Source organism: Salmo salar, chromosome 01, assembly GCF_965601325.2.
Source record: "Salmo salar chromosome 01, fSalSal1, whole genome shotgun sequence".
In the NCBI taxonomy this organism is placed as follows: domain Eukaryota; kingdom Metazoa; phylum Chordata; class Actinopteri; order Salmoniformes; family Salmonidae; genus Salmo; species Salmo salar.
In genome coordinates, this window is record NC_138291.1 from 138,316,965 (window position 1) to 138,335,599 (window position 18,635).

The following is an 18,635-nucleotide window of genomic DNA, read 5'->3' on the forward strand; positions in this document are numbered from 1 at the left end:
TTCATTTTCTGTTGTTGCTAGCGATATTTATAAAAACATTTGTGGAAAAATGTACTTTAAGAGAAATAAAAATAATAATCGCGGACCCCCTGCAGTAGGGGTCAGCGGACTCCAGGTTGAATATCCCTGAGATAGCACATTAGGTTGGGTGTGTAGTTACCGTTCTGCTCTTCAATCTGTCTGGAGACTGAGACTATAGGCCCCATGGGTCAAAATAGAGTGGAACCAAGTTGTACAGAATAGAACGGAAAAACAGAGTACTGCGGTTTAGTTTGATTTGTTAGTGTTCCATGACATAGTTCCATTCCACAAACAAGCATTTTATTGGCCCTAATTAGGGTATATGTCTGCTGAATGCATCATGGTCTGAATTGTTTTACATATCCAAAATACATACAGTGAATATGACTGAACTCTTGGAGTCGTGGGGTTCAGTCCCGTGCCTTGCCCAGGGTATGGTTTCTTATCCATACTGTATTTATATTTGTTGCTTGTGAAGGTGATGCATCATCTTCATCAGTAGTCACTCTCCACTTCCATCATCTGGACTGTGGGCAGATTGTTATTTCAGCAAAATGTGAAATGGGACACAGTAGATGGACAGTAGCCTGTCTCACTCTGTCGGCTGGAGCTCCTGTCAAGGATCAGTCATTTATCAATACTGATTAAACACTTCTGGTGGGTTCTGAGGCCACTGACACTCCCTGAGAAGTACTCCTTTGAACGAGGTAATAACTGCATCCCAACTGGCACTCTGTTCCCTATACGACTTTTGACCAGCGCCCATAGCGCACTATATAGGGAATAGGCTGCCATATTGGGACGCACCCAATATCTAAGCTATAGTAGTATTATGTAGCGAAGCGTTATAGAGAATCCAGCTAATTATTACATATATTGTGTTTCTAAGACGAAACAAAACATTACCTTGGTATTGAAGTGTTGTTTTGGGATAGAGCTATCTGAAGGAATGAGGTGCAGTAGCTACAGTAAAGGCCTATTTTTGCGAAGGTGGCTCTAGCACAAGGAAAGGTGAGTTTTCCATCAAGGTTCAGTGGATGCGAACAACCAGATATTCAGCATTTACCTCCAATTTCTGCCTCCGCACAACGGACGTCTGTGAACGACTGATCACAGAGTCAGTCAGAGACGTGGGTACCGGCACTGAAATGCCAAACTCAGAACGCCGATAAATGGCTCTTGTGTTTTCAAACGCTCTGCTCTTTCTGTCAAGTAGTTTTCAACGAGAACTCTCATTAGTGATTATCAACTTAGCTTTTGCTCCTCTGCTCTGTTTTTGGAGTGCACTTTCCCATTTCCCACTCTAAAACACTATAATTGAAAAGCTTTTCACACTGAACACTCAACAAACAACCCTAATCCTGTCATTGAGAGACAGAGGATGTAGTTTGGTCATGAGGAGAGTATGTGTGCACTACTGATAAGAGGTTCGGCAAGCTGGTTTTTATAGCATTATCTAGTTGAAATGTCATCATCTAAAATGCTATTTGGAGAACAGCAAAAACAAGCAAAACTTACCTCAGCCATTATCACATTGGTTGCTGTAGCTTCACACCTCAATCAATCTACAAAAACGTAGACTATTAGCTGTACAATTAGCCGCTACACATTAACTCACATTAACTCAGCATCAGGTTTGAAAACTATCATTTAATAAGTACGTACATTAAGGTAAACAAATATGTTTGCTGTACAAAACTTTTTTTGTTGCCGTTTTATAGCTAATTTCCTGCGATTCTACATATTTGTGACCGACCGGCTCGAATCTGACTTATGTAACAACATTTGAAATGGTGTTTTTTACATTGGATAAAAGTAGAGACCCAGAGCTAGAAAATTGTATATCATACACTACAGTTGATAAACTTGTAACCCAACTTTTCAGAAAATGGCCCTTGAATATTTTGGTAGACCTACTGGAGAGCTCTTCTTTGTCTACACATTGTTCACACCCTCTTAAGCCTTAGCCCCACCCATCTCTTTAAGGATTCACATGTGAGGCCATGTGCTAAACAGAGTGAGTACAGTAGTGTACTAAACAACCAGTTTTCAAGACTAAAGATTGATGTATACTACGTCTATCGACATGTCTGTATAGAGTTGTTGCAGTGACATCATTGTCGTTATGAAGAAGTATAAACACATAAACAACAGATTACATAATATCAGCAGCCTGACGGTCCAAAATAGCATAACTGGTGTATTTGAACACCAATAAACTGTTTAAAAATGAATTTAGTATATGTCAATCTAGAAAACCACGCAACTAAAAGCAACTTTCTAAACAATGTTTTGGTTTGTTTCTAGCTTGTTAGCTAGCTAGCTAACGTTAAGTCCAAACACACCAAGACAGTTGTGACGAGGGCACGACAAAACCTATTCCCCCTCAGGAGACTGAAAAGATTTGGCATGGGTCCTCAGATCCTCAAAGGTTCTACAGCTGTATCGTCGAGAGCATCCTGGCGGGTTGCATCACTGCCTGGTATGGCAACTGCTCGGCCTCCGACCGCAAGGCACTACAGAGGGTAGTGCGTACGGCCCAGTACATCACTGGGGCCAAGCTTCCTGCCATCCAGGACCTTGTTATTTTACTGGTGCTCTTTAATTATTTGTTACTTTTATATCTTATTTTTTTAGGTATTTTTCTGAAAACTGCATTGTTGGTTAATAAGGGCTTGTAAGTAATCATTTCACTGTAAGGTTTTTACCTTACAGTACCTTTTTTTTACCTTACAATACCTTTTGTATTCAGCGCATGTGACAAATACAATTTGATTTGATTTGACTCAGTTCCATTGATTCCATTCCACAATCAGCCCTTCCTCCTCTGGTGTATTTGCATGTGTATGTGCGTTTGCATGTGCCAGCCAGTTCACCCATGATTCAAGTCAGTATTCGATGTCCATCCATGTCTGAGGATGACGTGAGATGACATGGATACCGGCCACTAGGGGAAACAGTGAGCGCTGTTACTTTCAAGTAGGTTTCGGTTTTGCTACGCCACGCCGTTGTGGACGGGGATGGTGGATGTGCGTAAGCCTCTGCCTCTGATTCCAAAGTTTGCACGTGAATAATTAATATGTTGGATTCACGTCTCCTTCTCAACCAAATATCTGAGTTAAAGAAAAGGACTAAATCAAATCATACTTTAAATGCACTTTAAATAAAGTTTGATTAGATTTTGTCCTATTCTTTAACTTAGACATGAATCCAACATATATATCCTTAATTTGTAGGAAAAAATGGAATTTAAACCAGACTAAGTCAGTGGCACAAAAGACACATCTCCTTCAAATGTTGATATGTTGTAGCTTCGACAATCAAACACAATTCAATATCACTTTTGCAATATAGCAAATAATCTTTTAACTTGTCGACAAGTTAACAAATTATATGTTGGATTCAGGTCTCCAATTAAACCAAAAATAAAAATGAAATAATCGGGTTTATTTGTTTATTTGGATCCCCATTAGCTTTAGCAGAAGCAGTGGCTGCTCTTCCTGGGGTACACCAAAAACACAAAACATGACAAGTAACAAAACATTGATAGACGGATAGACAAGGACAGTCACACAAATATAAAATACAAATAATACAACTAAAAAATTATGTGTGTGTTTGTGTCTCTGTGTGTTTGTGTCCCTTCACAGTCCCCGCCGTTCCATGAGATGTAGTTTAATTCGTTTTTAAAGGTAAAGAGAAGCAGTTAATCGCCCGTCAATCCTCAACCAGGAAAGACTGGCATTCATGTTGTTGATGTTGTTCTGTATGTGCTGTAAAGGTCAGGGCGTGCTGCTTTGTTTTGATGCAGCTGCTTCTTTGCTAGGTCTTCCTTTGCTGCACTTGACCATATTACCGGACAGTAATCAAGATGGGACAAGACCAGAGACAGAGCCTGAACAACTAGTGCAGTTGTCAAAAACGCAGAACATCTTTTTATAACAGACATACCTCTCCCCATCTTCACAACAACTTTGTCAATATGACTTGACCATGATAATTGACCATCCAATGTTATACCTAGGAGTTTAACTCAAAGGTCACACCCTTTATGCACAACTCCAGGTTAAGCCAGTGGCTCAGATTAAACTATCCAAGCATTAGATACATATCCTTTAAATGCTGATATCTGGTTGTCAACCAAACACTATTTAATATTACTTATCTAATACAGTAAATAGCCTAAAGTTAAGGCTATCTTTCAAGCAAATGTAAAAGTTTTTATTCAACCTTAACATGAGAAACACATCCATGGCCACATGTTGAAGTTACTTTAAGTATACTGTATATGTCTTCTTATTCAGTATGTAAAAATGTAATAAATATGTAATAAATAAATGTATGCACTCTACTGTAAGTCGCTCTGGATAAGAGCGTCTGCTAAATTACTAAAATGTAAAATGTAAATGTTATGTAATCATAGAAAGTGTGCATGTTCGAGATAGCATGCAAAGTTCTCAGGTCTGTGGAGATCTTCACAATTGCTATAATAATCTGTACAGAATCTCGAACAACGTTGATCACTTGCACTATGTACTTTTAATGTAATCTCAACTGCAATACAGTTTTTTTTGTGCTATTAGATGAAGCACAATGATAACACATTTAGTTGTTGTATAAATCCAACATATCTGGCATTGTATTCCCATTTGAACTTGTGCTTTTAAATGGTTGAAAGTGCAGTGATAGCACATTTATATGAAAACTAAGGGCTCGATTCAATCCGTATCACCAAAGTTCAGCCTTATAGCGCGATTGAAATTTAAAAGCAACGTTCCCACATTCGTGGAGACCGCATTCATTGCAAACACTACATATGTCAGCTCAATCGGAAATTACCTTTACATTTCAAGCGCGCTATAGCGCAGAATTTTGGCAAATCGAGCCCTAAATCCAAATCAGACATTGTTTTCCCATTGGAATTTGCTTGTGCTTTTAGATCGTTGAAAGCATAGTGATAACACATTGAGAATTCAACAAACATCTGGCTGTCTTTTTGAGTGGGTGAATAAAGGTTGAAATCTCATTGACCAACATCTCAAACAAATAATACCCACATTTCCACATTGAAATGACGTGGTGTGACCAGTGAGACGGTATTCACGCACACATTTGTGAAGGTGTCGGAACATAACAATGTGATCTGCACGCTAGCGATTTGAGTTATTATTAGCATATTTGCATCCTGTGACATCACTTCAATGGTGTCATTGGTGCATAGTATTGCTGCTGACAGAGAGCAGTAACAGCGTGTTAAGTGGTGGTTGACATGGTGATCAAATTGTGATGTTTTAGACTACATCTCTGAATAATTTGGAAATACTGTACTAATAATAATGTTACTAATAGTTCAGAGATCACCTGTGATTGTAAAGCCTAACCCTGTCCTTTGTGTTTTCCTGTTTGCTTGACAGACAGCTGTGATGGCCCACTGGTGTCCAGCCTGCCCCAGTCCTCCTTCAGAAGCTCATCACAGTTATCCAACAGCCATGGACCCGGCTTTGCCAAAGTCAACAGGAGAGATGGTGAGTACTGGACTTTTGACACATTTGCCTGATATGGACACTGTATTGATTGTAGGATTCCTTAGTATCTCCACTGTTATTTCGAGCCTGTATTCCGGCCGTACACAGTGGGCTGCTGTGTTGTGGTGCTCAGATGCTCATTGTGGAGAGGGAGAGAGAGGGTTGGATTCCCCACAGGACTGTGCATAGAGAACATCAAAGGCAGGTTTCGTTTCAGCAGCAGCAGTAGCGCAGGAACCAGATCCCTTTTTTTTCTTCGTTTTTTACTGAATTCCCTTGCTGGTGACTTCAGTTTGAGAAAGGAAGGAGAGAGAGAGACAGAGAGCTGCTGTTACCTCATCCCCAGCGGGTCGCCTACAGTAGGTAGATATTGGAATACTACATTACAAGCCCCAGTGCAAGGTCGCCCTTCTTTACCTTCGCAATGCATCTGAATTCATCCAGAAACAAATTCAAAAGGGGATTGGTTGGTTTGTTGGTTGGTTTGGATGCTGAATGCTGATAGAACGGTATCCTTGCATTGCTTAGAGGGGGAAATGCTATCACGGTGGTTCTTTGTATGAATGATTTAAAACTGGTAGGGTTAATCTATTTTGTGTTTTATCCAACCTTGAAAGCAGAAACTCACATGGGAATAGGAGGGATTTTTAGCAGCCATATTACAGGATCTGTGCACATGATTTTCTTCGACTGTGAGACCAAAGCAATCTCAGCTTGTTGGATGCTTCTTCCAAGCTGTCTTTGATGGCTGTAGCAGTAAGCACACTGTTGGTTTTTCACTATTCCCATCTGAGTTGATCTGAGTGAAGTGGATCAATAGGTGTCTAAAACTGTCTATGGTATTATCAGTTTGGTATACTGTATTTCTCTGTGTTTAACCATGATGAAGTTGTATCAGTCACGTTAACCGTTTTCTTTTTATATCAGATAATATATGCCCCAGAGCAAAGCTGGATGAAATTACTATATGTTGCTACACAATAAAACAGGTGGTTCTGTGCCAAATAAGGTTCTATAAGAGCTATGCTCATACAGTTTTAAATGGAACCTTTATGGTTCTTTAACCTCTCTGGGCTAGGCGGGACGAATTCGTCCCACCTACGCAACAGCCAGTCTAATCCAGTGGCGCGATTTTTAAATACCTTAAAAATCCTATTACTTCAATTTCTCAAACATATGACTATTTTACAGCTATTTAAAGACAAGACTCTCGTTAATCTAACCACACTGTCCGATTTCAAAAAGGCTTTACAACGAAAGCAAAACATTAGATTATGTCAGCAGAGTACCAAGCCAGAAATAATCAGACACCCATTTTTCAAGCTAGCATATAATGTCACAAAAACCCAGAAGACAGCTAAATGCAGCACTAACCTTTGATGATCTTCATCAGATGACAACCCTAGGACATTATGTTAAACAATACATGCATGTTTTGTTCAATCAAGTTCATATTTATATCAAAAACCAGCTTTTTACATTAGCATGTGACGTTCAGAACCAGCATACCCCCCGCAAACTTCCGGGGAATTTGCTAACAATTTACTAAATTACTCACGATAAACGTTCACAAAAAGCATAACAATTATTTTAAGAATTATAGATACAGAACTCCTCTATGCACTCGATATGTCCGATTTTAAAATAGCTTTTCGGTGAAAGCACATTTTGCAATATTCTAAGTACATAGCCCAGCCATCACGGGCTAGCTATTTAGACACCCGGCAAGTTTAGCACTCACCAATATCAGATTTACTATTATAAAAGTTTGATTACCTTTTGTTGTCTTCGTCAGAATGCACTCCCAGGACTGCTACTTCAATAACAAATGTTGGTTTGGTCCAAAATAATCCATCGTTATATCCGAATAGCGGCGTTTTGTTCGTGCGTTCAAGACACTATCTGAAAGGGTAAATAATGGTCGTGCGCATGGCGCAATTCGTGACAAAAAAAATCTAAATATTCCATTACCGTACTTCGAAGCATGTCAACCGCTGTTTAAAATCCATTTTTATGCCATTTTTCTCGTAAAAAAGCGATAATATTCCGACCGGGAATGTCCATTTAGCTAAACAGAAGAAAGAAAACAAAGCTTTCGGTCGACGCGGGCACGAGCCTGAGTCTCACAGTACTGTAACCAGCCACTACCCAAACGCGCTACTTTGTTTCAGCCAGAGCCTGCAAAGCCACGATTCAGCTTTTTGCCGCCTTCTGAGACCCTATGGCAGCCGTAGGAAGTGTCACGGGACAGCTAAGATCCTCACTCTTCAATAAACAGAGACAAGAAGTACGACACCTTGTCAGACAGGCCACTTCCTGCATGAAATCTTCTCAGGTTTTTGCCTGCCATATGAGTTCTGTTATACTCACAGACACCATTCAAACAGTTTTAGAAACTTTAGGGTGTTTTCTATCCAAAGCCAATAATTATATGCATATTCTAGTTACTGGGCAGGAGTAGTAACCAGATTAAATCGGGTACGTTTTTTATCCAGCCGTGTCAATACTGCCCCCTATCCCCAACAGGATAAAGAACCCTTTCCTTATCCCCTTAAAACTTCTTGCAGATCAGTGGGACGGTAGCGTCCCACCTGGCCAACATCCGGTGAAATGGCAGAGCGCCAAATTCAAATTAAATTACTATAAATATTAAACTTTCATGAAATCACAAGTGCACACATCAAAATAAAGCTTAACTTGTTGTTAATCCAGCCAAGGTGTCAGATTTCAAAAAGGCTTTACAACCTAAGGAAACCATGCGATTATCTGAGGACAGCGTCCAGCACATAAATGCATAAAAAAATCATTTACAACCAGGGAGTTGCGACACGAAAGTCAGAAATAGCCATATAAGATATGCCTTACCTTTGAAGATCTTCTTCTGTTGGTACGCCAAAATGTCCCAGAAACATCACAAATGGTCCTTTTGTTCGATAATGCCCCCTTTTATGTCCCAAAAATATCAATTTATTTGGCGCGTTTGATTCAGAAATACACCGGTTTCAAACATTTCAAACATTTCAAACATTTCAAACAATGTTCCAAATCCTTCCTCAGGTATCCTGAAATGTGTACACGCAATAAAAGACTTCAGCCCTTCACAGTGACACGAACAATTTACAGCCGTACTTCTTCATTCCTCAAAAGAAAAACATCAACCAATTTCTAAAGACTGTTGACATCTAGTGGAAGCCATAGGAACTGCAACCTGGGCCCTTATAAATCAGGATTCCCAATGAAACCTAGTGGAAAACACAAAAAAAAAAAAGTTTCCCTGGATGAATTGTGCTCGGGGTTTCGCCTGCCAAATCAGTTCTGTTTTACTCACAGACATTATTCTAACAGTTTTACTTCAGAGTGTTTTCTATCCAATCTACTAATTGCATGGATATCCTAGCTTCTGGGCCTGAGAAACAGGCAGTTTACTTTGGGCATGCTTTTCATCCGGACATGAAAATACCGCCCCCTATCCCGAAGAAGTTTTAAGGATCTGACCTTTTTTTCAATTTTTGCCTAAAATGACATACCCAAATCTAACTGCCTGTAGCTCAGGATCTGAAGCGAGGATATGCATATTCTTGATACCATTTGAAAGGTAACACTTTGAAGTTTGTGGAAATGTGAAAGTAATGTAGGAGAATATAACACATTAGATCTGGTAAAAGATAATACAATGAAAAAAACATTCGTTCTTTTATATTTTTTTTGTACCATCTTTGAAATGCAAGAGAAAGGCCATAATGTATTATTCTAGCACAGGCACAATTTAGGTTTTGGCCACTCGATGGCAGCAGTGTATTTGCATAGTTTTAGACTGATCCAATGAACAATCGCATATTTTTTCAAAAGGCACATTTGGGCAAAAGACTATACAAATGTGCCTTTATTTATTTATTTAACCTTTATTTAACTAGGCAAGTCAGTTAACTTCTTGGGGCTATGTGGGACGCTAGCGTGCCACCCGTGGTGCACCCTATCAACAGCAGGTGCATTTCAAGAGCGGCAAATTTGAAACCAAATAAATGTCAAAATTCAAATTTTTCAAACATACAACTATCTTACACCCTTTGAAAGATAAACATCTCCTTAATCTAACCACGTTGTCCGATTTCAAAAAGGTTTTACGGCGAAAGCATAAAGTTAGATTATGTTAGGAGAGTACATTGACAATAGCTGTGTGTAATGTTTTGTCAATTCAAAGACAGGCGTCACCAAACCATAAAACCAGCTAAAATGATGCACTAACCTTTTACAATCTCCATCAGATGACACTCCTAGGACATTATGTTAGACAATGCATGCATTTTTAGTTCTATCAAGTTCATATTTATATCCAAAAACAGCGTTTTACTATGGCATTGATGTTGAGGAAATCGTTTCCCTCCAATAACCGGCAGTCAAGTCAGCACCACAAATTAAATAATTAAAATTAGAAAACATTGGTAAAATATTATATTGTCATTTAAAGAATTATAGATTTACATCTCTTGAACGCAATCAACTTGCCAGATTTAAAAATAACCTTACTGGGAAATCACACTTTGCAATAATCTGAGCACTGCGCCCAGAAAAATACGCGTTGCGATACAGACTAGCCGTCATGTTGGGGAGATCTAAAATCGAAAATACTATGTAAATAATCCATTACCTTTGATTCTCTTCATCAGATGTCACTTCCAGGTATCACAGGTCCATAACGAATGTAGTTTTGTTCAAAAAAGCTCATCATTTATGTCCAAAAATCTCCGTCTTGTTTGCACATGATCTAAGCCCGCCGGACTTCACTTCATGAACGAGGGGAAAAAATATATTTACGTTCGTTCAAACATGTCAAACGTTGTATAGCATAAATTATTAGGGCCTTTTTTAACCAGAACATGAATAATATTCAAGGTGGACGAATGCATTCTCTTTTATAACGTATTGGAACGAGGGTACCCAACATGAACTCGCGCGCCAGGTGTCTAATGGGCCATCATCGTTCCATGGCTCTTGTTTGGTCAGATCTCCCTCCAGAAGACTCAAAACACTTTGTAAAGGCTGGTGACATCTAGTGGAAGCAATAGGAAGTGCCAAAATATTCCTCAGCCCCTGTGTTTTTCAATGGCATAGGTTTAAAGGTAATACAACACATCAGGTATCCACTTCCTGTCAGAAAATGTCTCAGGGTTTTGCCTGCCAAATGAGTTCTGTTATACTCACAGACACCATTCAAACAGTTTTAGAAACTTTAGGCTGTTTTCTATCCATATATAATAAGTATATGCATATTCTAGTTACTGGGTAGGATTAGTAACCAGATTAAATCGGGTACATTTTTTATCCAGCCGTGCAAATACTGCCCCCTAGCCCTAACAGGTTAAAGAATTATAGATTTACATCTCTTGAACGCAATCAACTTGCCAGATTTAAAAATAACCTTACTGGGAAATCACACTTTGCAATAATCTGAGCACTGCGCCCAGAAAAATATGCTTTGCTATACAGACAAACGGCCATGTTGGAGAGATCTAAAATCGAAAATACTATGTAAATAATCCATTACCTTTGATTCTCTTCATCAGATGTCACTTCCAGGAATCCCAGGTCCATAACGAATGTAGTTTTGTTCAAAAAAGCTCATCATTTATATCCAAAAAGCTCCGTGTTGTTAGCACATGATCTAAGCCAGCCGGACTTCTCGTCATGAACGAGGGGAAAAAATATATTTACGTTCGTTCAAACATGTCAAACGTTGTATAGCATAAATCATTAGTGCCTTTTTTAACCAGAACATGAATAATATTCAAGGTGGACGAATGCATTCTCTTTTATAACGTATTGGAACGAGGGTACCCAACATGAACTCGCGCGCCAGAGTCTAATCGGCCATCACCGTTCCATGGCTCTTGTTCGGTCAGATCTCACAGTAAAAGACTCAAAACACTTTGTAAAGGCTGGTGACATCTAGTGGAAGCAATAGGAAGTGCCAAAACATTAATCAACCCCTGTGTTTTTTAATGGCATAGGCTTAAAGGTCATTCAACACATCAGGTATCCACTTCCTGTCAGAAAATGTCTCTGGGTTTTGCCTGCCAAATGAGTTCTGTTATACTCACAGACACCATTCAAACAGTTTTAGAAACTTTAGGGTGTTTTCTATCCATATATATAATAAGTATATGCATATTCTAGTTACTGGGTAGGATTAGTAACCAGATTAAATTTTTATCCAGCCGTGAAAATACTGCCCCCTAGCCCCAACAAATTCTTATTTACAATGACGGCCTACCAAAAGGTCTACTGCGGTGACAGGGGCTGGGATTAACAAAAGAGACAACACAACACTACATAAAGAGAGACCTAAGATAACAACATAGCAAGGCAGCAACACATGACAACACAGCATGTTAGCAACACAACATGACAACAGCATGGTAGCAACACAACATGATAGCAGCACAAAACATGGTACAAACATTATTAGGCACAGACAACAGCACAAAGGGCAAGAAGGTAGAGACAACAATACATCACGCAAAGCAGCCACAACTGTCAGTAAGAGTGTCCATGATTGAGTCTTTGAATGAAGAGATTGATATAAAACTGTCCAGTTTGAGTGTTTGTTGCAGCTCGTTCCAGTTGCTAGCTGCAGCAAACTGAAAAGACGAGCAACCCAGGGATGTGTGTGCTTTGGGGATCTTTAACAGAATGTTAGTGGCAGAACGGATGTTGTATGTGGACGATGAGGGCTGCAGTAGATATCTCAGATGGGGGAGTGAGGCCTAAGAGGGTTTTATAAATAAGCATTAACCAGTGGGTCTTGCGACAGGTATACAGAGATGACCAGTTTACAGAGGAGTATAGAGTGCAGCGATGTGTCCTATAAGGAGCATTGGTGGCAAATCTGATGGCCGAATGGTAAAGGACATCTAGCCTCTCGAGAGCACCCTTACCTGCGATCTATAAATGATGTCTCTGTAATCTAGCATGGGTAGGATGGTCATCTGAATCAGGGTTAGTTTGGCAGCTAGGGTGAAAGAAGAGCGATTACGATAGAGAAAACCAAGTCTAGATTTAACTTTAGCCTGCAGCTTTGATATGTGCTGAGAGAAGGACAGTGTACCGTCTAGCCATACATAAGTCCTTTATGAGGTGACTACCTCAAGCTCTAAACTCTAAGAGGTAGTAATCACACCTGTGGGGAGAGGGGCATTCTTCTTACCAAACCACATGACCTTTGTTTTGGAGGTGTTCAGAATAAGGTTAAGGGTAGAGAAAGCTTGTTGGACACTAAGAAAGCTTTGTTGTAGACATTTAACACAAAATCCGAGGATTGACTATTTGGTTTATTAATACATTTAAGTTCATAATTTTGCACTCTCCTCAAACAATAGCATGGTATTCTTTCACTGTAATAGCTACTGTAAATTGGACAGTGCAGTTAGATTAACAAGAATTTAAGCTTTCTGCCCATATCAGATGTGTCTATGTCCTGGGAAATGTTCATTTTACTTACAACCTCAGGCTAATCACATTAGCTTAATCATCCCATGGGGGGGGGGGGGGGGGGGGATGCTGGACAGCGATCCTGTAGAGGTTTTAAGAACTATTAAAAAAAGGCTCTTCTGTGGTTACAACCCGTTTTGGTGCTGTTTAGAACCCTTAATGGTTCTTTATAGAACCTTAATGGATAATGGTTCTATAAAGAACCTTTCACAGTCTCAAAGGTTCTAGAAATAACTCGCTGGGTGTATTATGTTTCAGGTAAGTTCCAAGTGCAGATTGTGTAGAAGTAACAATGTTCATTGTAACAACTGGGGCAGGCAAACGACAGGTCAAGGCAGGCAGGGGTCGATAATCCAGAGTAGTGGGCCAAGGTACAGGACGGCAGACAGGCCCAGGGGTCAGGTCAGGCAGAGGTCGGCAATCCAGAGTAGGGTCAAAGGTACAGGACGGCAGTCAGAGTGGTCAGGCAGGCGGGTTCGGAGTCAGGACAGGCGAGGGTCCAAACCAGGAGGGTGAGAAAAGAGAGACTGGAAAAAGCAGGCGCTGGGACACAAACTGCTGGTAGGCTTGAACAAACAAGACGAACTGGCACAGACAGACAGAAAACAGGTATAAATAACCAGAGTATCAGTGGGGAAGATGGGCGACACCTGGAGGGGGGTGGAGACAAGCACAAGGACAGGTGAAACAGATCAGGGCGTGACAGGGTGAGCATTTCTCCCTTTCATGTAACCACATGGCAGTGGTTACATGGTTGTTTACTTGGTTGCCCCTCAACAACCACTCTTCTATTTGACCTTTGACCACTTTTTAGAGTCACACTCTGTTCTTTATGTGACTGGAGGAGGATCTAACATGGCATCACAAAGGATTGAAACAGTGATGTTAGTTACAAAATGCACTAGATGACAATAACCCAGTTGTTCTAAGAAGAAATCAATGAATCAATGAATGGATTCATCTAATTTACATCTCTGCCTGGAAAATGTAACACTCAGCATCCTCTAGCGTTTCTCAGAGGATATTCACATTACTGATTCAATTTGCTGACTAAATGAACAGTGGTAACTGTCAAAAGCTTCATAATTTTGCCCTCTGTTCAGTTCTACTGGTATACCATCTTCTCACCAGGCTTGTTTATTATTAAGAATGGTCTTTTGTGATCTGACAACTAAGTTGATTGAAATAGTGAATGAAATACTTCCATTCACCAGTTATAATCAGAGAATAGCAACATGAGAACAGTGGTGATAGGATTGCATACAGTATATAGTTTGTAAGGTCATTGTGTAAGAACATATCAAAATGGCCTATTGTCTGATCCATGCAAATTATATTGTTTGTCCTCAGACTGTCCTCAGAGTCGATTGGTTGGTTACCCTCTCTAGTCAATAATATAATATAAAAATACATTTCATTTAGCAGACGCTTGTATTCAAAGCGACTTCCTGTCATGCGTGCCTACATTTTACATAAGGGTGGTCCAGGAATCGAACACATGAGGTAGAGCCTCATGCTCTACCATCTGAGCTTCAAATTAGAATTAGAATGCTATTCAGGCCCTCCATTTTGCACTTTCACTTACACACACCAACCCACCAACTATTCTACACATGCTGTGATCAGATATGTGCCATGTCCATGCAATCCAAGGTTGTGTAGAAACATGAAAAACCCATTGAGATCCAGTCAGGATCAGATCTGGTTAAACACCCTCCCTAGGGGAACAAGAACACATTATGGCAGGCCAGGTTTTGATCTCCCTCTGACTTTTATTTTCTCTCTGTCACGCTCTCGTTCTCTCCTCCAATAAAACATAATTAGTTTACTTAGTTCAACCCAGTTTCTCTCTCGTTTTCCTCCCCCTCTCCCTATCTCTCTCCCTCTTTCCTTTTCTCTCTATCTATCCCTCCCGCCCTCTCCCCTTTCTCTCATTACCTTTCCATTCCCTCCCTCCTCTTCTCTCTTTCATACCTATTCTGCTCTCTCTCCCTTTCCCCCTTCTGTCTTTCTAATAACTTCTCTCTCTCCTTTTCCCTTTCTCATTCCCTCCCTCTCATCATCACTGCCCTGTCCCCTTGAATACAGAAACTGTGTTTAATTCTAATTATGAGTTACTCTGTCTCCAGTTTAAAGGGAAACTTCATCACTAGACACTATTTGGGGTGTTATTCCAGTCTCCCTACATAGTTATGACTGACGAGTGGTGTTTCAGACATAATTATGTACCATAGAGGTATTTTTTTATTTTTGTGGTGGGAGACTGCAAAATGAATGGATTCATGTTTTGTAGCAATTATTGTGGCCTTTGTGTTTCACCGATTGCACGATCACGCTAGAAGTGAGCAGATATGGTTGTCCTTGTTAAATAGAACCATTGGACAATAGAGCCATGGTTGTCCTTGTTCAATAGAATCATTGCTATCTGCCACGACATTGCAACGTATCTAGGTTGACTCATTTTCCCAGGCCTTGTAAAGACTACAGTCTGACGGGAGTGCAACTTCCTTTTCCAATTGTGTTCCCACCCTCGAAGGCAGGCATATCAAAACGGTGTCGGTATTAGTTTCACAGGTTCACGGGAGCTATGCTATCGTGCACTGTCTCTCCGAGATTGCTAAATAATTACAATGGCTGCTAATGATTCCTCTTTCCAAGAAGAGCTGGACGACGAAACCGTATGTCCCATACAGCCCTATTCATTTCAGCCCGGAATACACTGAAGAGGACTTGAGACAGTGAGAACAAGACTAGCGAGACCAGCAAGAAGCGATGGTGAGCCATGGTCAGACTCCGAATAGTGCTGCCTATGCGGATGCTGTGCAGCCATGCCGACAGATGAGAAATGTCTGTGCTGCAACAAATTCAATCACGAACAGTTCTTACTGGAGAGGGTCAGTGCAGACCCCATGGATCGTGTGTGTGTGTGACAGAACATCAAAGTTTTGACGCACATATGGATAGAGGGGTGCTGGAGACATTATTCAGAACCTCCAAGAACAACTGTCAGAGGCAGCCTAGACCAGCTGGACCAGGAAGGCAAATGACAAATGAGTAAGTTATTTTGCTGGCGGTAGCTAGCTAGCATTATAAGCTCTCTTTTTACACAAGGCAGTGTTGTTCAATACAGTATCATTTTGTGATCGATTCGGACTTAACGGGGCTTGCTAGTACCACTAAAGGCCAAGCTAGTTAGCTTTGTTTGCTATACCCAAAATGTACTGTAGCCTAAAGTTATGTACTGTAGCCTGAATTTATAGCTAGCCTCAGTGCATCTCATTACGAGCAAAACTGAAGAACTGTTTTGATGATGGTAACGAAGACTAAAGGAATAACTTTGGGTTTATGACTCATTCCACTGGGCACAAACTGGTTGAATCAAAGTTGTTTCCACGTAATCTATTAAATTACGTGGAATAGATGTTGAATTGAAGTCTGTGCCCAGTGGGATATTAGTCTTTGAGTATCAATACCTGTGTGGTGTTGGGGCCATTCAAGCAATTTGTCTCAAGAGGAGATGTGAAAGGTTCCATACCAAACAACTGCCTTTGTATCAAAGTGAATGCACCTCACTGCACCCACCAAACACACCATATGCAAGTATTCCTTTTGTAGAACTGTAGTATTTATTATAGGCATTAGCAGTATATTTTTTATCAATGTCAAACATTGCCATAACTGTTCCTACATACTGCTGTGTAAGCTTACCTCTGTGAGTAAGATAGCTAGTTACTTCCAAATCCATTTCATGGATACCACGATGAATTGATCCAGAAGTTGAAGTCAACACTTTATTGGTTTCTGATGCAGCTGGAATCATTTAGTCACTTGTCACGAGACGAGAAGCAAGTACAAGGAGTGAATATTTAATAAATACCCAACATGAAACAAAACAAAAACAGCGTCTGGACAGGGGGAACAAAAACAACATTAATGCTGACACAGAGATGAAACTGAGGAATAGACAGATATAGGGGAGGCAATCAATAAGTGATGGAGTCGAGGTGAGTCCAATGAAGCGCTGATGCGCGTAAAGATGGTGACAGGTGACAAGTATCTGTCTATTCCTCAGTTTCATCTCTGTGTCAGCATTAATGTAGTTTTTGTTCCCCCTGTCCAGACGCTCTCCTTGTTTTGTTTCATGTCGGTTATTTATTAAATATTCACTCCCTGTACTTGCTTCTCATCTCCCAGCATCTGTCCTTACAGTAGCATAGTATAAAATGCCCAGTATGATGGGCTGCCTGGTGCGCTTGAGCGCCAGAGAGGGGGAGCGGGAGCAGGCGTGACAGAATCCCCCCCGCTTCCCCCCCTTAGGTGCACCACCCGGCATCCCACCTGGGCGACCCTGACGGGGCGTGGGAGTTCGACGAGCCGGTCGAGGTGTGGGAGCCTGACGAGCTGGCTGATGCAAGAAAACCTCTCAAGCCAGCTAAAGCATGGAAGCCTAGCGAGCCAGCTGAGACACCCCCGGTTCCTTCGGCAGTGGCACCCGGACCCATCGTCACCAACAAAAAACAAAAAAACTCCCTGATGCTTCAAAATGGGGTATCAGCATTCTGTAAGGACAGACACTGGAAGGCGAGAAGCAAGTACAGGGAGTGAACATTTAATAAATAACAAAACAAGAACAGCAGACAGGGGGAACAAAATTACAATGCTGACATGGGGAGGAAACTGAGGAATAGACAGATATAGGGGAGGCAATCAATAAGTGATGGAGTCCAGATGAGTCCAATGATACGCTGATACGCGTAACAATGGTGACAGGTGTACGGATTGATGGGCCGACCGGCGCTATTGAGTGCCAGAGAGGGGGAGTGGGAGCAGGCATGACACCTACAACATCAGTCTAACTGAATGTGGATATTATGTTGGCTGAATGTTTTAGGCAGGGTCCTGAATGTTCTTCAGCTGGTCTGGCAGAACTTCATGAGCTCCATGACCTTGGACTCATAGACTATACACTTTGGCTCTTGCCAGCATTGTGCAGTCAAAGGTGATTTAGACTAGTTCCTGGTGCTGCAGATGTTGATGGGATTGGACTCTGTAAATAGAACACATAGGCCAGTCACTTGCAGTAGTTCGCTAGCTAACAGTTAGATAGGGTCCGGCAGGCTGTAGCTAACGAAACCTAACGTAGCTATCGTTAGCTTGCAAAGTAACCAATGAAATGTTACCTCAGCAGCCTGCGCTTGCTTGAAGTTTTTACATCCAGGTACTGAACGCCATACTATGAATAAACTTTACAGTTGTTAAATAGTTATTCGCAAGCTGATGTTCTATGAACGAGTGGCTGGTCCAGTAAGTAACATTAGCTACCTGTTGACTCTCATTCTCAACTGGAACTATCTCGACTGTGGTGGTACAACATCCTGAAATCACTATGAATTCTGGATATTGTGGTTTGCTTTCAAGCAGGAAATGTAGATGGTCCATTTCTACTGGAAATGTAGATGTTATATTAATGGAGATATACAGTGTGGAAGAAATTCGGACAACTTCAGTTCATGCCCTCGCCAAATATCCCCTCGCCAGGTAATCACTTTCTAAAAAGATCAAATTAGATTTTAAAGTGAAATTAAAATTCATTCATTGAAA

The 18,635-nt window shown here is 40.8% G+C and overlaps 1 protein-coding gene across 3 annotated transcripts in view; it reads left to right on the plus strand.

The window, feature by feature from the left end:
• LOC106561104 (contactin-associated protein-like 4) overlaps positions 1-18,635 on the plus strand; it is a 210,218-nt gene that overhangs the window by 21,305 nt on the left and 170,278 nt on the right. For 2 of the 3 annotated variants that reach the window (XM_045688516.2, XM_045688526.2), the window contains exon 2: positions 5,436-5,546. In XM_045688516.2, coding sequence (XP_045544472.2) covers positions 5,436-5,546 — 111 coding nt within the window. Of the gene's footprint in view, positions 1-5,435; positions 5,547-15,554; positions 16,089-18,635 lie in introns of those variants that run through there. The other variant, XM_045688535.2, reaches the window with a different exon arrangement.